We start from the raw sequence: 19,379 nt of genomic DNA on the forward strand, positions 1-19,379 counted from the left end.
ATCGAAATATTTCTTACTTGAATCTACACATTTCTGAAGAAAAAGCCTGTAACTGAAGTATGATAAACGAGAGAAGAAAAATCATCGCATTTTCCGGAAAGATTTTATTAAACTGAATATTTTTTGTTGCAATACACAACTAAGTGTTTTTTCCAAATTTTCAAGGGTGAACAGATGTCGTCGGTCATCAAAGATCATTTTGAAAGCAGAAAATGTCCTCTCCACGTCAACCGATGTTATTGGACAAAACTTGTACAATTTCGTACTCATTGGTTTTACTTTCACTGGAAGTTCTGTTCCGTTTCCATTAAGAAAATCATTTATCTTCTTCACTGCTGCAAAACCCGAATTTTTGTTTTGAACGAAACACCATTTTTCTGTTACTTTCTTCCCAACTGAGTCTGGAAGAGCATTGATGCTCTGTTGAATTTTTTCAATTTCGGATATGGCCTCAGCCAGGGGAAAACCTCGTGTTTCGAGCTTTTTTATTGCTCCACTTAAGAAAGAAAAGTGAGTGTCAATTATGGCCAAGTCCTTCTGCAAAGAGATATCCTGTAGTAATTCTTTTGTGACATAAACTGAAGAAGCACAGGAACTGTCAATTGCATCTACAACTGACTTTATTGCATCAAAATTATTAGCGTAAAAACGTGCAGCTTCAATTCATGTACCCCACCTAGTTATCACAGGCTGTGGAGGTAAGGGCAAATCAGGATACATTTCTTTATACAATTTTATGCTCACAGGTGCCTTGAGAAAAACTTTCTTTATACTATAAATTAAATTATTCATAGAGGAGAATACTTCTCGAACAGTCTCAGCCAGTCTATGAACAGCATGAGTCAAACATGTAATATGAAGCATTCTGGGATAAAAAATTTCCAGTGCTGCTGCAGATTTGACCATATACGGAGCGGCATCACTGACAAAAATCAAAACATCTTCAAAACCATCTCTATGAGGCCATAATAATCTGATAGAATCTTTGACAGACCTTGCTATGGTTGAATGATTGACTTTTTCAAGGGCTTTGCTTGCTAGAAGATGTGGTCGAGTAGGAATATTATCCATTTTTCCACAAATAAAATGAGCAATATAACGACCGCACTTATCTGTTGTCTCATCGACTTCAATCCATATAGGGTCATCTCCAATATCTCGTCGAATATCATCCAGTACTTCGTTATATATCGGTTGAAGGTAGTTCTTTCTTAAAGTCGATTCATCGGGAATGATCTGATTGGTACAATATTTTTTTAAAAACTGTCTTAAGTTTGGATTATTTAACTTTTTTAAAGGAATATTGCTGCTTACTAAGGCTTTGCATAAATCACTAGAAAAACCACTTTCTTTTTTAGCTGCTTGAACAGGAATAGTTAATAAACTTTGAACAAATCCTTTTGTATTCTGCTTTTTCTTTGCGGAGTGAGCATTAGTCTTTATATGTTGATCGATTTGGTACTTTTTTTCACAGGAAATGTGTTTTTGACAAATCACACAAAATACTATTTCCTCATCGGTCGTAAAGTCCTTCCCGTAGTCCGAAATCCATGTCTTCATTAAATTTGATTTAGTCGACTTAATTTTTGTCATATTATAAAATTCAGCAGTCAAAAATCACGTTCGAAGCTTCACTAACTACTTATTCAACTGATGGATGTCGAAACTATCTATCTATCGGATGGACTATCGAAATATGTTAGAATGGCAGCTCTCTCCGAAAATGTATTCACTCCACCTTTTAACTAATCAATCACAGGAAAGGGAGGTCATTTTCTACCTACCACAGAAGCCTTATTTTTCCCACACAGATTGACAATTATTTATTCTAGGAAAAGACATTCCTTCATTGAATATCTGGCCATCCCTTTCTGAGGTTTCTGTGACGAATGTCTGTTTGGGTGTGCCCTTTGTACCCCCATTCCCGACACACACCTCATTTCTACATCTTTTTCACGTGATTGCAATCACCCCCAGCAACATCAATCCAGCTGACCCTTTCAGGTGATAAAGAACGACAAAACAAAATTTAAAGCGTTCCTTATGCTAACATAAAAAGCATAATGATATGGTTTTAAAAGAGAAAAGCCATAAAATACTGAAAATATGCATTTATAAGAGCAAATATACCTTTTTATGGATTTATATGCACAAATGGCAAAAAGTGCTAAAATATGCAATTGCATATGCAAGTATGCAATTGCATATTATCCGCTGTCTATTAATAACATTATTCATGTAATTGGGATTAAATCCAGTTTTCATACACTAAAGGAAATGAAATCTCAGAATTCACGCAAATGTTTTCGCTTGTGACGAAACCGTTTCCTGGCAAATACTCTGGGCCAGAATTTTTTCAAATTACAGAAATAAGTTAGTTTTTTTTTTTTAATGTTACGGATTTCGTCAAAAACATTAGGCTTAATGCAACTTTATATCACACTATTAATAGGAAATACAAAGAAAAAGGAGTAAACGAGAATGATCGAAATCGTAAAATATGCTTCAAAAGCATTACCACTTTCTTAAACACAAATTCGTTATATAGAATAAACGGTTTCTTCCCATTGCATAGATAAAAAGGTAACATTAAACTTTTTTGTATTGTGGAATTCATTTGATTCTGGTTTCATGTTTAAAAATGAGCTTATATTTCCCAAAAATATCCATTTACGTCAAGAAATATTAATAGAAATTGTTTTAAGAAATTCTTTAAGTTGTCCAAAACACTCAAATCCCATTGCAGATATAGAGCTAATGTCACAGCAGCAGAAAATTATTTTCAATATGTAAGATTCATTTAATACTTGTTTGATATTAAAATAAAAAATAATCATATGACTTTCATTTTCCGTTCGTTCATATGAAATTTTATGTATGACACAGTCTTTAAATGTTATTAAAAAAAACCGAAACAATAATGTAGATAACATAATTAAAAAAGTAAGTTTGAATAAGTAATAATTAATAAAAAAATGCTACTTCTTATGTGAGAAAACACTCCTATAAAAAAACTTTTTCTCATATCATAGACACTATTTATTGATTTATTATACATAATGATATATGTTTTCTGTATGAATATATACATTCTCAACATATATAAAAATAAAGTTGATTCAACATTAAAAACAAAACTTTCAGGAAATAATTTGGACATCGTCATCATTTTCTTCTTTCTTTTCACTGACTTTCTTCTTGCGTTTGGGCTTCGCAGAAGCAGCTCCTAATTCAGCAGCCATTTCGTTGATGTGTTCATGCTTAAAGAGAGATCTTTTAACATCAAAATATTATTTATTGACAACATATATATATTTAGATACTAGTTTAATTGACCATTTAACTATATATTGTCATACTTGGGTAAATTGATAACTTGCTTTCTTAAGCACCAAAGAGGAAAACTGGTTTTTGTGCATAAAAGCAACCAGAAAATATTAGTTAAAAGATTAATAATTGGAACTAATACTAATTGATATAACATCCAAAAAAGGATGCAATTGAAATTTATTAATCAACTTTTTTACTTTTCATAAAGGGTAAAGCTGTGGAGAAGTTGCATTTTTAGCAAGAGGCTAACACAGTAGAATTTGACATAATTAGTGCTAAATTGAAATAAACAAATTTATCTACTTAAATTATATGGACAATTTCACGTTATTTGCTACTTTTTTATACTCTATTCCATGATGATGTTACGTACATTTCTGTGCCCTTGTTGGTTTGTAAAATCAAAGGGACAGCTGAAACTTTAATTTGAAAATTTTATCGTTATTTTGTCCTCCACATCTTGATGTGGTGATATTTACATTTTACAAGCAATTTTGATTTATTTCTCCACCTTCTGTTGCGAACGGGAAAGTTTTTTTAAACTTTTATTTTGCATTGTGTTTATCGTTTGGTGGAGCAAGATCACATGACCCAGTAAACCTAACAGGGAAGTTCCTTCTTTTATGGCGTAATGAAGCAATGCCAAACACCATCAAGGTATAAAATTATGCTGAAAAATAGTAAAATTTATATATATATATATATATATAATATGCTCTTGGGACAATTAATGTTGCAAATTTATTCAAGAAGCGATATAGGCCGATTTCACAGGAAAAACTATCGAAATAAAATAAACTTTACAAATATAAAATGAAGTGAATTAAAAAACTAAACTATGCTAAAGTAGAAGTGAATTAAAAAACTAAACTATGCTAAAGTGAGAAATATAAAGGAGTTAGGGTTAAGGAACTTGAACATGGGCGTCTCAAGGGCCCAATTTTTTGAGGTTATGGGTAATAAATTGAATTACACAGACAAAAAAAATTCCTAAGTTTCACACAAAAGAAAAAATTTCTTGAGTGTGCTAAATATTAGCAAAAACATGAATTTCACTTTTTGGTTTTAAAGAATTTAAATAGATGATCATTCGTTAAAACTTTCTTTATTTGTATTGTGGGGGAATTTTAGAGATTTCTATTTATTTAGGGGACATATACCCCCCGTTCCCCCGCCAACAACGTCCATGAGCAAAAAATGAGAAATATTATGATCAAAAGACTAAAAAACTACTGTTTAATTTATTTCAAAACACTACGTTACTATGCTGAAATGAATCCTGATGAGATCTGCGGGGATTTAAATTGGATTCGTTTTAAAAAATTTTAAATAATATAATAAAAAATATTACGGAATAAAAAATATTACGGGTACCATTTTTATTATTTTTAATAGAGTTAAACATTGAGATATTTTGTGAAAATTCGTAATGCTATGAAATTATTAAAAATTTAACTGCTTTGTTATGAAATAACGCCTCCCGGTGGCTGAGTGATAGCGCTTCGCGCTGTCGTGCCACAGGTTCTGAGTTCGAACCTCTGACCGGGTAAGGTTCACTCAGCCGTTCATCCCTTCAGTGGGTCGATAATATGAGTACCAAGCATGCTTGGTGACTAAACACGCATTTTGTGCTCGGCTGACCACCCAACCGGAGCATTTACTTTCGGATCCCTGTGCCCAAGGTTAAGAAAACTGAGATGGGCACAGTAAGCGTTGGCTCTCTTTGGGCTATCGCGCCACTAAATATAGGTTATAATGTTTTTGTTTCACAGTCTTTTGTTTTTAGAACAAATAATTCTGATTTTTTTTAAAATTTCTTTAAAAACAAAAATTTACAAACAAAGGGAATCAATTATGTATTATAAAATTACTTTGGAGACGAATTTACCATGTCTCGAATTTACCGAATTTACCATGTACCCATAAAATCTTTTCTGTAAGGAAGAAAGTTCATATATCAAATAGAGTGCCTACATTTTATATTATTTAACAACCGTCGTTGAACAGCTGATCCAATTTTNGATATGTACGAGCTAATTAATACGGTCGCTTTAATGCGGCGCTCTGTCTTTTACTATTGTTGTTGTTTATGTTAATAAAATATTGTTAATTACGATCTGCCTAATTAATTAACCTCGATGGGCATCCTTTAGACAACAATAAGTAAGTTAAGCGACAGTTAATATATACTGTGGGATACAATACATAAATCTCTTTGTCTTTTATACTTTATTTAAAAATTTTTTTTTCTCATTTACTTTGCTATTGATCGAAGCCTGTCAATTTAAAATAGGATTTTTTATTGCAGTTGATGGATGATATTAATTCATTTCTGTTATTAACGCACTGGTAGGTCATGCACAGTTTGTTCAGTCCATTTGGTTGTAGTAGTTTCTCTATGGGTGTCCAAATGTTTTAAACACTGAATTAAGGCTCACAGAGTTGCGATGAAATTTAAATTTTGCCCTGATGCCATCATCTGATAAAAGTGTAATGAAGAAAAGAAGAAATCAGACAAAATTATAAGGAGGTTGAAAAGTTCACGAGTCTGTCACATTGAATAGATTAGATAATATGGATAAGTAGTAGTAGAACTCCAATGTTTTGGCAAATTATTACTATAAATATTTCCATCTAATCAATGTCTTACTTTTTTTTCGTAGAAATATCTGTATTCTTAAGAGCTGCTTTCCTCAAAGATTGGTTAAAGTTATTTGAAGTTTCGGCAACAGTTTTCTGATACTGATTTACTTTAACCAAGAGCTGCCAACTCACTAGTTCCAACTCTCCAGGTCTTATTTATTTATTGTTAGATAAACAAACGCACGCTGTAAAAAATTCCGGATCAGATTATTGTATAAATTACTGACACTTTGGGTGCATCATTTGAAAAATCCATTTTTAACGTAAAATATTATGCCGTAGTTTTACAATAATATTTTTTTTAATTAGATTGATTCAATAACTGTACGGTAAATATTACTGTAAAAATTACGGTATATCAGATTATTTGTTCCGTAACACGTTGCGGAAAAAATGCATTTTACAGTAAAAATACCCTGAGTACTTTATAACCGGAAAATATTCCGGAATTTCATGCAATGCAGGCTTGTGTGATTATTGAAAAATACGATATATAATCTCTTGCCAAGTTGAAAAATAAAGAACACAACTTAGAAAAGTACGTCGCAAAGATACGTCCAAATTTAATGTGGGATTCAAACCTGATTCTTCCCAAATACACAGTGTTTGGCAGAACGGCAAGAATGCTCGATGGCGAGGGAGGATTCTGAATTTAGGTCTTTTATCTTATAACATATCTTCACATTTTTATCTTGTTAATTCATATATTTGAAGCATAACTTTTAGTACCATTTTAAATATGAGGGAAAATTTTCAGCTAAATGTCTGTGAAAATGGCAGACTCGGTTGACATCATATGCTAAATAATTTAGTTATATAATTTCTGATCATAATTTAAATATTTATGCAATTCATTTTTTTTGTTTAACAAAAACACATTACAACAGTAGTAAATAACCAGTCTTTATGTTTCAAAAATAATCTGAGAACGTTTTGCAGGAATGGTATCAAATTGTGTGCATAAATTTTGCTTTTCTTAATTGCTCTCGCACAACGATTGTATTGCTTTTGTTCTTATCGAATTTTTTAGAATATTCATCATTGTTTATTGTCTCTGAACATGCAAAATTTTCAAATTGATATAAATTAGAACTTTTTTGTCATGATTGTTTCAAATTTAAAATTGGCGCATAATTTTGAGTACTCAAAACGCGTCAACTTTTTTCGTATTAATAATTTTTGAAGATAATAAAACTTATACTTTATTAAGTTTATCTTTCCTCCTCAGTTTCTTATGATCATTCATGTCATGTTTTATTTTATAACTTTTTTTAAATTTTTAAATTTTTTTTTTCATTTATCATTTTACTTTTTATGTTTATAGCTAAAGACATTCCGTGCAGAGTTGACGCTGATAGAAGTTAAAAGTAGATTTTTTTGAGTAGTTAAAAATACATTGGCAAATTTTTTTCTAAACAATTGTCTCCAATTCAATATCAAATAAATATCAAGCATTATTTTGATTAGTTGGTTACGTTTCTTAGTCATCAGTTTAATGGCCCCTCTTGCAAAATAAGTTAGTTATATGATATAATGACACCAACTGAAGTAAAAAGTACATTTTTATTGTGTCTAAAAGTATGATAGCATATTATTTATTAATAATGATTTCCAATACAACATCAAGAAGAAAGCGAATATTCCTTTTGTTACTTTTTAACGTTTCTTATTCATTTGTTAGTTTAATGCAAAAACACTTGCAAACTTATGGGATATAATAACACCGATTGATATTATTTATTAATAGTGATTTAAAATACAACATCAAGAATAAAGCAAATATTCCTTTGGTTATTTTTAAATGTTTCTTATATATTTATAAGTTTATTAATCTTACTTACAAAATAAGTAAGTTATAGGATAAAATGACACCGATTGGTACTTTTTACTGACAATGGTCTCCAATACAACGCCAAGAAGAAAGCGAATACTTTTTGGGTTACTTTTTAATGTTTCTTATTCGCTTATCAGTTCAATAGTTTCACTTGCAAAATGAGTAAGTTATATGATATAATGACACCAATTGAAGAGAAAAGTAAACTTTTGCTAAAAGTGAAAGCACCCCATGCAGTCAGAATAATATTTTGTTTCGAGCTTAAAAATATCGATAATAAGTTTCCCTTCTTATAAGTCTTATTTGAAGTAATCAGGAGGAATGCTAAATTTTCAGCCTTCTGCCTTAGTATACGATCTTGTTCTTCAACTTCTGCCGCGAAGTAAATTGTAACAAAAAATAAAAGTGCTTGAAGAAACGGCGAAGAGAAATTTTCAATCTTATAAATCCTATCCTCGTACAATTTGTAACCGAGGAATTCAGCAAAGAACTCGAAGATAACTAAAAAATTTGTTCCAACCAAACAAAAAACGTGCAAAGAGAAGGTTTTCTCCATTTTATCAACTAATTTATAAACAGCAGAATATGCATGAATAAATATTTCCACATTTGCTTTTCCGTTGAGAGTTTTACCGCAGTCTTTAACTGCTTTGTTTAATGCACCACACCATCCTATGTAGACTATACTTAATAACGATGGCATCACTGTATTTACTAATCTAGACAAAACATAATAAAAAATCGAGATGATTGCTTTAATCCGTTGATCTAATATAACATCAACGTGATAAGATACAACCCAAAACCAATTACTACTACTTTCTTCATCGCTAAGGAAAAGATTGATAATAAATATAAATATAATACCATATATAAGTAATAGCGCAATGGTCATACAGTTTTTAATTAAATTATATATCTTTTCAATGGATTTATTAGATTGCACTAAAGCTTTAAAGGTTTGTAAAAAGCAGGTAATTTCTTTTTGTTTTATTTTTAATGTGATCCAATCGGCTAAAACAAACACTCTCCAGAACAGATGCCAAAAATTTAATTTTTTGCATTGAAAATCTTTACAATAGTGCTGTATATGATAGATTATCATATAAATGTTGTAAATCTGTGTAAAAGGAATTAAAAAGGCCGATATTCTATAGAGCAGATTTTGCCATTTTGTTCTTACACTTTTCTCGTTGGTCTTAATTCCTATCATGTAAAGAAATGTTGGAAAACCGTCATGTTTCATAAGCATGTTTGTAATGGAAGTAAATAAGTACAGAAATTTCATTTTGAATCTTCTTAGTTCAAATGTTTTTGTTAATACTGTGAACTAATGCCCAAATTTCTTATATAGTATTTTTTTTTTTGCTCAATGACAAGCCATTTTTTAATAACTATAAATAGGCATAAAAATTTCGCTTTCAGTTTTCTAGTTCAACCGTTTATGTTAACGCGGAAAATTGATTCTCTTGATACTCTTATTTTTCTATTTTGTTTTGAGAATGTCACGCAAAATAAGCAAGTTTGTTATGAATGTAAATGCGTATAGAAATTTCATTTTCCTTCAAATATTTATGGCAATGCTGAGAACTCATTCTCTTGATACTCCTATAATGCTATTCACCTCTGCATTGTCACATTACAGAAGCAAGTTTGCAATGCATATAAATAAGCATAGAAATTTCATTTTTTCCTTCTTATTCCAAATATTAATGTTTATGATGAGAACAGATGCTTGTGATACTGCCAAATTGGATGTTTTTTTCTACACAGTCATGTTATGCAAGCAAGTTTGCAATATATGCAATCAAGTAAGGAAATGTTTTAATTCATCTTTGTTGAAATGCTTTATTTTTAATTCTGAGAACTGATTCTCTTGATACTTTTACATTGCTATTCGTCTCTACATAGTGATGTTACAGAGGCAAGTGTGTAACGCATGTAAACACGAACAGAAGTTTCAGTCACGTTCTTCGTATTTCAAGTATTAACGTAAATGCTGAGAACACAGTCTTGTGATACTGCTGAATTGCTAATTTGTTTCTTCTATTTTTGTTCTATTTTTTTACATAGTCATGTTATATAAGTAAGTTTGTAATGAATTCTTATTTCTATATTGCTATATTTCTATATTCTCTTGTTATTTCTATATTGCTATTTTTTCTAAACAGTCATGTTAAGCAAGCAAGTTAGTAATGAATGTAAAAATGCACGAAATTTTATTTCCCTTCTTCTTAGTTTAAATATCAATATTAATGTTGAGATCTTATGCTCTAGACATTTTTTATATAGTTTGTTCTCATTGGTTTAAGCTTTTTTTATATAAAAAAAATTCTAGTTAATGGTCACGCACATCAAATAACTTAGACATTTACATTCAAATAATTTTGTTAATATTGAGTATTAAAAAGTTCATTTCGATTTTGCATCATTAAGTCGACCTAACATTTTGATGTAGTAAAAGAAAAATGTTGAGAAACAGTTACGTTGGATAATGTAGTTGGAAAAATTTCATTTTCACGCTTCTTAGGTAAATATAAATTACTGACGTGCAATGAAAAGCAGGTAAACTATCATTTGCACAGAAAAGTCTGGAATTCATTCTATAAGATGTAATTTAATTTTCCAATTTTCTCCCTCATTAGTTTAAATATGTCTGTAAATATTGATAACTAATATTCCATAAAAAACATTGCTGTTTTCTTTTTTATATTTTTCATGTTATTTTCCGCTTCTATAATGTAGATAAATAGTCTTGTTCGGTGAAAGAAAAATTATAATACACATAATTAAGAACATAAGTTTTTCCTTCTTAATTGAAACGTTTTCGTTAATATTGAATATAAAAGTATAAAAATTGCATTTTAGAAAAATGACAGTTAATACTTGACGGAGCGTAAATCAATATTTATAACTTATTACCGTCTGTTAAATGTTAGGTAGATGCATTAACAATGAGTAACAATAAAGTGCCGTGAATTTGCTTATTGGAGAGTTATTGAAAGAAATCGGAGAATCAGTTTATAAATGCGTAAAAATGTTTATAAAACAATAAGTTGAGTTATGGCATTCGACGACAACAATTTCATTTTTAATTTTTTTAACGAAATGGCGTAAATTGAATGAAAAATACCTTTTAATTATTTAAACAGATACAATTATAAGAAATAAAAAGTAAGATAATATTTCTCCAATCGATGTCCTAATGTTCATTTATAATAATAATTTGTGGATAAATTTAAGACTTTCGTTAACAATTCCACTATTTGTAGCAAGTAGTAAATGTTTTTTTAGCAAATCAAAAATTATAAAAACATATATAAGGTCTACAATGACACAAGAAAGATTAAAATTTTTGGCAATAATTTCTATTTTGTTTCTGATTTCTATAACTGAAACCTCAAAAACAATAGCAAAAACTGCAACAAAGTGTCTATAAAACTGATTGCGTCTTTAAAGCATGAAAAAGCAAAATTTAATGTTTATGCTTTTATATCTACAATTATTGTGTAATGCATTGCATACACTGGTACATTATTTCGGTGACTAAATATACATTATTCGGTAAAGCATTTTTTTTTTTAAATGAGAACTTTCTTTTTTTCCTTTTTTTGCTTTAAAGAGATCTATTGTGGAAAATAGAGTGATAGTTTTTGTAAATATATGTCTGGCGTCACAAAGCTATTTTATATGTTCTTTAAGTTGTAATTATTGTATTTGTTAAAAGAGAAAATGGCAACGATGTTTGTATTCTAATGTTGATTAAATGAAAATGGTGAAAGTTAATGCATCGTGTCAAGTTATTTTCTACTAGAATTATTGTAATCTTGTAAAGTATAGAAATTAAATGGAATCAGAAAATAAATAAGATTAGTACGACTGAATGAAACAATATTCAGGGAGATACTAACGACATTGTGGTGACCGACGAACGTGATTCTTTAAAAGGTACTGTGTCATTAAGCTTTAAATTATGGAACTCTTGATTAAGAAACGCTCGCCAATTAGAGGCAATTTTACCAAAACTTACAATGCATTAACTAAATTGTTGGCGGAAGTAAATCCTCAGGAGGAAAAAATTACGCTAACTTAGAAAGAATTCATCAGGCTTTGGCGATATTGGACAAGGAAATCTGTGACATGTTATTAGATACTTCCGAACAGCAAAAATACGATGATGAATATAATGCTATCGAAGAATATAATGAAAAAATGGTTTCTGCGAAAGTAAATTTCGAGTTTATTTTGAGCGAAAAACGCAAGTTTAGATAGAGCAAGTTTAGATGGTTGCTCGTTGTCAACAAAAAGGAAATTGAAATTGCCAAAAATAGAATTGGTAAAATTTAGTTCAGAGTTAAGAGATTGGCTTTCCTTTTGGAGCCAGTTCAAAAGAATACATGAGGATAATGAATTAGAAAATGAGGATAAATTTTAATACTTAAAACAATGCATCAGCAAAGGAACAAGAGCTAGAGAAATAATCGATAGCTTTCCGCCCACAAGTGAGAATTATAAAAAGGCGATTGAAAATTTAAAATCCCGATATGGGCGAGATGAGTTGTTAATTGAATTTTATGTGAGACAGCTTCTTCAACTGGTTGTTTAAAATGCAAAAGGAGCCAAAAATAAAATTAACACCAGTAGTTTGTATGATAAGTTAGAATCATATCTAAAAGCGCTGGAATCAATTGGCTTAACATCCGACAAATGCGCCGCCATGCTTTTTCCACTTGTAGAATCGTGTATTCCGGAGGACATTTTTAGAGTATGGCTAAGAAACCCAGGCGCCAATGCAGATGATTCATCAAATAATGTTTACAGCACAAAGTTAAAAAGTTTATTCGCATTTCTCAAAACCCAAGTAGAAGGAGACGAACGAATTCGTTTGGTGCAATCCAGTTTTGAAAATGATCGAAATCGTTTGGAGCAATCCAGTTTTGAAAATGAGCGTCGCCAACGAAAAGAGAAATCGCCACAATTTACTACTGCTAATGATTTGTTCTCGGGAACACTTGAAAAGAAGAAAATAAATCATCCTTGTGTATTTTGTGACAAAGTGCACGACAGTAAGGAATGCTTTCACGCTCAAGCACTTAATTGGGAACAAAAGCAAGAAATTTTACGTAATAAGAAGTGTTGTTTTCTATGCTTGAAAATTGGACACAGATCAAAATTCTGCAAAACTCGGGTAAAATGTGTTTTGTGTAGCAAAAGGCATTTGGTGTATATGTGTCCAGAATTGCCAGCTAACAAAATAACTGAAAAGAAATCCGACTTGACCTCGCCAAAAGTCAGTTTGATAAGCCATTGCAGTACAGAGGACGTGTTGCTTCAAACATTAATTGTGAAGTTGAAATCAAAAGGTAAAACACGCCAAGTTCGAGTTCTGATTGATAGTGGATCGCAAAGGTCATACATACCTGAAAGTACTGCTGAAACTTTCGGCTTGGATCCAATAGAGATGAAAAGTTTCATGCATGCATTGTTTGGCGGATTTAATACTCAGGAGAAGCATCATAAACTCTTTAAAGTACATCTTGAAGCTCTCAGTGGAAATTTTTCATGTGACATTTTCATGTGACAAGGTTTGGATCATCCAAAAATTTGCAGTAAGATCTCTAGACTTAAACAGTGTTCCTGGAATAAGGAATTGCAAGAAAGCAAAATATGGATAACAGATTATGGAGAAAATTGTCCTGATATAGAAATTTTAATAGAAGCTGATTTTTGCGGCCAACTTTTTACCGGGAGCATACATAAGCTTAAATATGGCCTAATTGCGTGTGAAATTTATTTGGGTTGATAGTCATGGGTAAACTGCCTGGGGAGAGATTTGACCATACCTCAACCAACCTGATAACTTCCTTGTTTGTAAAAAACGCATCAATAGCCAATCTCTGGGAAATGGATATCCTTGGTATAAAAGATCCTATTGAAATCAAATCCAGAAAAGAAATGGAAGCAGCAGCTGTCGATCATTTTAGCAAAACTTAAACGAAGATGGCCGTTAAGAGGTTCATTTACCTTGGAAAGAAGCGAATTGAGAGTTGATTGACAACAGGGACATTGCAGAGAAAAGAATTATTTCGACATTTCTGAAGTTAATACGGGAGGAAAAGTATAATGATTACAATGCAGTTTTCAAGGATTGGGAAGAATCAGGAATAATAGAAGCAGTACCCGAAGAAGAACATCAACGTCCCTCTATTTACTTCCCTCATATAGCCGTTATAAAGGAGAATTCCACAACCAAAATAAGGCCTGTATTTGATGCTTCTTGTTATGTAAAAGGGCACCTGTCGTGAATGACTGTTTGGAGAAAGGCCCAAATCTTCTAGAAGAAATTCCACCTATATTAATGAGATTCCGTAAGGATAAGATTGGCGTAGTTTCCGACATCAGAAAGGCATTTCTCCAGATATCTGTTTCAAAGGAAGATTGCGATTCTCTCCGTTTTTTGTGGTGGGAGGACTTTGAAAAAAGACCAATGAAGGTGTTCCGACATCGGCGTGTTGTATTTGGACTTACATGCAGCCCATTCCTATTAGCTGTTGTATTGAATAACTTGATAGAAAACGCCCTAATAGAGATGCAGGAAACGGCCGACATCTTACGAAGATCCTTTTATGTAGACAATTCTGTTACCTTTTTGCCAACTGAAGAAAGAATGATAGCATTCATTCATCAATCGAAACATTTATTAGAAAGTGGCCGTTTTGACCTCAGAGGTTGGGAACATTCCAATTTCTACGAAATAAAAAATTCTGAGAAACCCATATCTGTTTTGGGATTACAATGGGATAAAAACGAATATACTCTTTTTTGTGATATACAATCAGTTGAAGAATCGAAAAAAAATGTGACAAAGAGAAATATTCTTTCAACTGTGAATAAAATATTCGATCCTCTTGGATTTTTATGCCCTGTGACAGACATTCCCAAGCTTATTGTGCAGCAAATTTGGAATCTCAAGATTGGTTGGGACGCAGAACTTCCAGAAGAAATCCAAAATAAATTTGAAGTCTGGATTAAAGATTTAGAGTTACTATCCAGCGTTAAAATTCCCCGATGTCTTGATGTATGCCAGCCCAACTTGCAAATAAGCCTTCATGTCTTTATGGATACAAGCAAACTTGCATACAGTGCTGTTGTATTCCTTAAGGCCTGGTTTCTTAGGACAGGACGCCGTCAGCTGGAAATCAGCGCTAACCTCTGATTGGTCCATTTGTGAGTTTGATAGTATACGTCATCGAACGCTCATCTTGAACTACAATTGCCGTTCAACTCAACTGCAGTTGGATTACAACGTGACGTTAACCACAGAAGCAATGGCGGACAACATCCAACAGCACATTGAAATCAGCCAAGATTTTGATTTCGACATTAAACATAGCTTCTTCATTAAACATAGCACTCTTCATTTAGCTCAGCTATAATGTGTTTTTTCTTGGACAAAGTCATTATTTGTGCTCTAAAACACTGGTCGACAATAACAAAATCAATACAAATTCAAAATAACTATTTGTTTACGTTATTAACGCATGCGCAATGAGAGATAATGTCTGCGTTGGACCGAATGCTCACGCTGAGCTAACAAAAAAGTATTTTTTTGGCGTCAGCTCTACGTCAATTTTCCGCTGACGCCCAGATAAGGCGCTAGTTCTAAGAAACCAGGCCTTGAGCTAACAAACCAGTATTTTGTTGGCGTCAGCGGGACGTCAACGTCCCGCTGACGCCCAGATAAGGCGCTTGTCCTAAGAAACCAGACCTTTAGGAGGGTTGAAAGCAAAACTATAACGGTTCATTTTATTCAAGCGAAAAGTAGAGTCTCTCCTTTACTCAAGATGTCAATTCCCAGACTTGAGCTACTTGCATGCTGTATTAGAGCACGACTCGCCTATTCCGTAATGAAGGCAATGGATTTGCTTGGTGTGCCGACTACCTATTGGACAGATTCCTCAACTGCTCTCAGTTGGATAATAACGAATGAGAACTGGGAAGTCTTTGTTAATAACCAAGTAAGAGAAATCAGAACGCTTTCGAATAAAGATTCATGGAAATATATTTCCGGAGATCACAATCCTGCCGATTTACCTTCAAGGGGTTGTTCAATTAGTGCCTATTTAAGATTCAAGTGGTGGGAGGGGCCGTTATGGTTGAGACAAGGCGAAGAAGATTGGCCAAAATCAGAAGTACAAATAGATGAAGAGGAAGTTTCAAAAGAAAAAAGGAAAGGTCTTGACTTATCGTCTACCCTTCTCGTTGCTGAGGAAGAGAGAAAATGGTACAACAGAAGGTTTTCGAAATATTCTCAAATACTTACAATGATTGCCTGGATACTGCGTTTTTCAAATAACTCACGTAAGAGAAATGATGAAGAAGGACTTCTTAGACTCAAGACCAAGTCGAAAGTTAATTAGATGCATTAATAAGGACTCGTATTTTATTTATAAGGTATTAATGGCGCAACAGTTGAAAATTAGCAGAATTCAATGCGACACATTATCAAAGACCAAAAAATGTGAGAAATGAAATGAAAAAAAACTATCAAGAAAAAGGAATTCAAATCAAAATTACAAGAAGTGATTCAGAATGAAAGTAAGTAGATAATATTCATTTATAGTTTACTATTAGTCAGTAATAAAATGTCATAATCCGACTAAATATTCAAATAACAAGAATTAGTTTGAAAATTGCCAAATTACTGACAAAAAGCGCCATTAAGCAAAACCACAAGAGGATGTTAACAGGTTGTCTTAGTCTTGGTAATGTTTAGAATTAGTTTTGCCAAAAGAACAGTTTCCTATTCTTGAAAATTTTAAAAGCGGTTCCTCTATATATTATTCTTAAATGCACTTGTTTTTTTTTCTAAAAAAGGAAGGGGGAAAAAAAAAACTAATTTTTCCTGAAGTCAGTAGGCCACATGACTTTGCGTTTGCAACCACACATCAGTTAAAAGACAATTGCATATTAACCCAAGAGCTCAACAGCAAATTTTATTTATCTTTAATCAGAAAATTACAATCTTAACATAGAATTACACAAGCGATAAAATAATAAACTAGGTTTTGAAAATAGAAAGTTTAGGCATTTACTTTAAAGTTACAGATAACAGTGCCAACATTTGAAGCTACTGTTCAATGGGATACCTGCAAGTGACGTAGTGCGGGTATCTTGATCCTGATTGGTTATTGAAACGTGACATTTGTTTACATTAGCAACTGTTATTTCCATTTCATTTCGAGTAAGCTAAGCCCGTTAAGTATTAATTCTTTGAAGTGGCACATTCTAAATTCTTTCACAAAGATTCTTTCTCGAAGATTTCAATTCTTTCACTATATATATTTATACAGAGACTTAACACAAAGGAAAGCACAAAGTCATGCGGAACATAAGCAAACTAATTATGCATCGAAGTTGCCAGGTACATAAAACAAAAATATATCACGGTTACAATAAAATACAATAACAAATAATAAATCTAAGTTAAATAAAAGAAGTAGACTAGAAAGAACTATATTTCAACTAATTCGATATGCGATACGGCTCTGTATTTAATTAACTTATCGTTAATTAACATAAGTCTCAGCTCAACTTTAATACGCCATTTTGCTGATAAAGATTAGCTGGTGCTGACGTCATAGCTCACATGTTTGGGCGTTGGAGGTCGTCTTCTTAAAGTGCAAGCATCCAATAACGACATGGCGAATGTTGCCTTTGAAGAAATGAATTTATTTACAGCTACATAATACAGTTTTTAACTGTAATATCTATATAATGAAATGCATACTGAATTACATTATTACACTGCAAATGTTATCATTATTGCATTTTATTTATTTATTTTTAATGCAATACTAATTTTCAGTATCACATTTTATTTATTTATTTTAAATGTAGTACTAATTTTCAATGTTAAATTTTATTTATTTACTTTAAATGTAATAGTAATATTCAGTATTGCACTTTATTTATTTATCTTAAATGTATAACTAATGTTTCCTATTACAATTTATTTATTTAATTTTAATGTATTGCTAATTTTCAATATTATATTATTGATGAAACCAGAGCATATAATACTTCGCACATCACATGCAATTGTAATACTCTGAATTGCTAGCGTGAAGAAATTAATTTCGTGGGGCAATTTTCTCAATTCAGGTGTAGATCTGAAGGGGAAGGAAATTTTCTCCAGATCCTTGCATCCATGGTATTGCTTAACGAACGACCACAGGACTTTCCATTCCACAGATTTTACGAACTCTGTGTGGTTTAGTGAAATCGAGAAACGGAGTGCGTTTTTCTAGCCACTGGGCTTCCACTGCCCTATAGCATTTGTTTATCATATTAAAATATTAATACTCCATATGTAATTGTGATACTTGCTATGGTTAGTATTAATGAGTAATTAATAATAATCATTCCGCCGACAGTGATCACGAAATTCGAGTTTCGAATTGCTTCAGATAGCATATTATACACTTGCACAGTCAGCACTGATGGTGAAGTACTAATAAAAATATTTGTAGATTTCATTGCTAACTGTTTTAGAATATTGGATTGATAAGATATGTCGTAGCCGCAACTGGAGAGCAGAATGGTTATATTTGATGCTGTCACCAAAATTGAGATTGCGTAAATAAATGTAGCAGAATTGTGATAAGATTTGTCATCACTATCTATTATACTGACTGCATTGAAGATACTAATAAAAATGGCGCAGTAATTAAGAAAAGCATACAAATTTAAAACATCGTCAACGTCTGATATAATTGTTGTCATTCGGGTAAATACATCCATCATTTGAGATATATCTAGAATTGAAAACGATTTGCGATTAACTTTTATCTTAAAATATTCTCCATAAGCTTTAATTAGGTTGGCCAGAGTTACATAAGCGTTGTAACTAAGTAGAAGCACATATATGCAAGTTGACATGCTCAAATTAAATGCGACAATTGAACAAAGAACAATAAGTTTTTCAATATATATTTTACGCTCTTGCTTTACGAAAGAAGGTAGTAATAAATGCAAGTTATCTTTTTTAAGGAAGTAAACTACATTAATGATAAAATATATCACACTTGAAACTGCCGATGCTGTTACATGAAGCATGATTCTTTTTGAGCCTAAATATACAGCTGGTCTTAATGAAGCAGAAAATTCACAAAGCTTTTTAATGGTATTTCGCAACTTTAGATGTTTTAGAAATATAATGATAGTTATCAGCAGTCCGATAATCGTATGTGCATAAAATGTTACCATTGTAGGAACATTTGGAATCAATTGGTACATAAATGGTAAAGCGATTATATAGATAATTGTTTTTGCTATTGAGATTAAATATAACCATCCCTTAAGCAAGATTCGAATTTTTTTTGAATTAGAAATTTCCAGAGTAGACTCAATAGGCAATCCTAAAATGAATCCTATAAGGAACAACTTAGAAAAACTATTTTTGTGGCTAATAATGTTTTGAGAATTGCTTTTGCACTCGCTGCCATTTCTTGGCAAACTTTGTACTTCAATGTCAATGGTTCCTATTTTTCGAGGCATTTTTCTTTTTGAA

General features: G+C 31.7%; 2 protein-coding genes across 2 annotated transcripts; both read left to right on the top strand.

Annotated features, from left to right (window-relative positions):
- Positions 1-12,524: 12,524 nt before the first annotated feature.
- Positions 12,525-13,388, top strand: LOC139425634 (uncharacterized). Its single transcript, XM_071181034.1, has one exon. It carries the CDS (start codon positions 12,525-12,527, stop codon positions 13,386-13,388), a length of 864 nt encoding a protein of 287 aa, XP_071037135.1.
- A 777-nt stretch (positions 13,389-14,165) lies between these two features.
- LOC139425635 (uncharacterized) lies at positions 14,166-15,023 on the top strand. The gene has a single exon (XM_071181035.1). The coding sequence runs from the start codon at positions 14,166-14,168 to the stop codon at positions 15,021-15,023; it is 858 nt and encodes a 285-aa protein (XP_071037136.1).
- Positions 15,024-19,379: the final 4,356 nt, after the last annotated feature.

Source organism: Parasteatoda tepidariorum, chromosome 5 (assembly GCF_043381705.1).
Source record: "Parasteatoda tepidariorum isolate YZ-2023 chromosome 5, CAS_Ptep_4.0, whole genome shotgun sequence".
Lineage (NCBI taxonomy): Eukaryota > Metazoa > Arthropoda > Arachnida > Araneae > Theridiidae > Parasteatoda > Parasteatoda tepidariorum.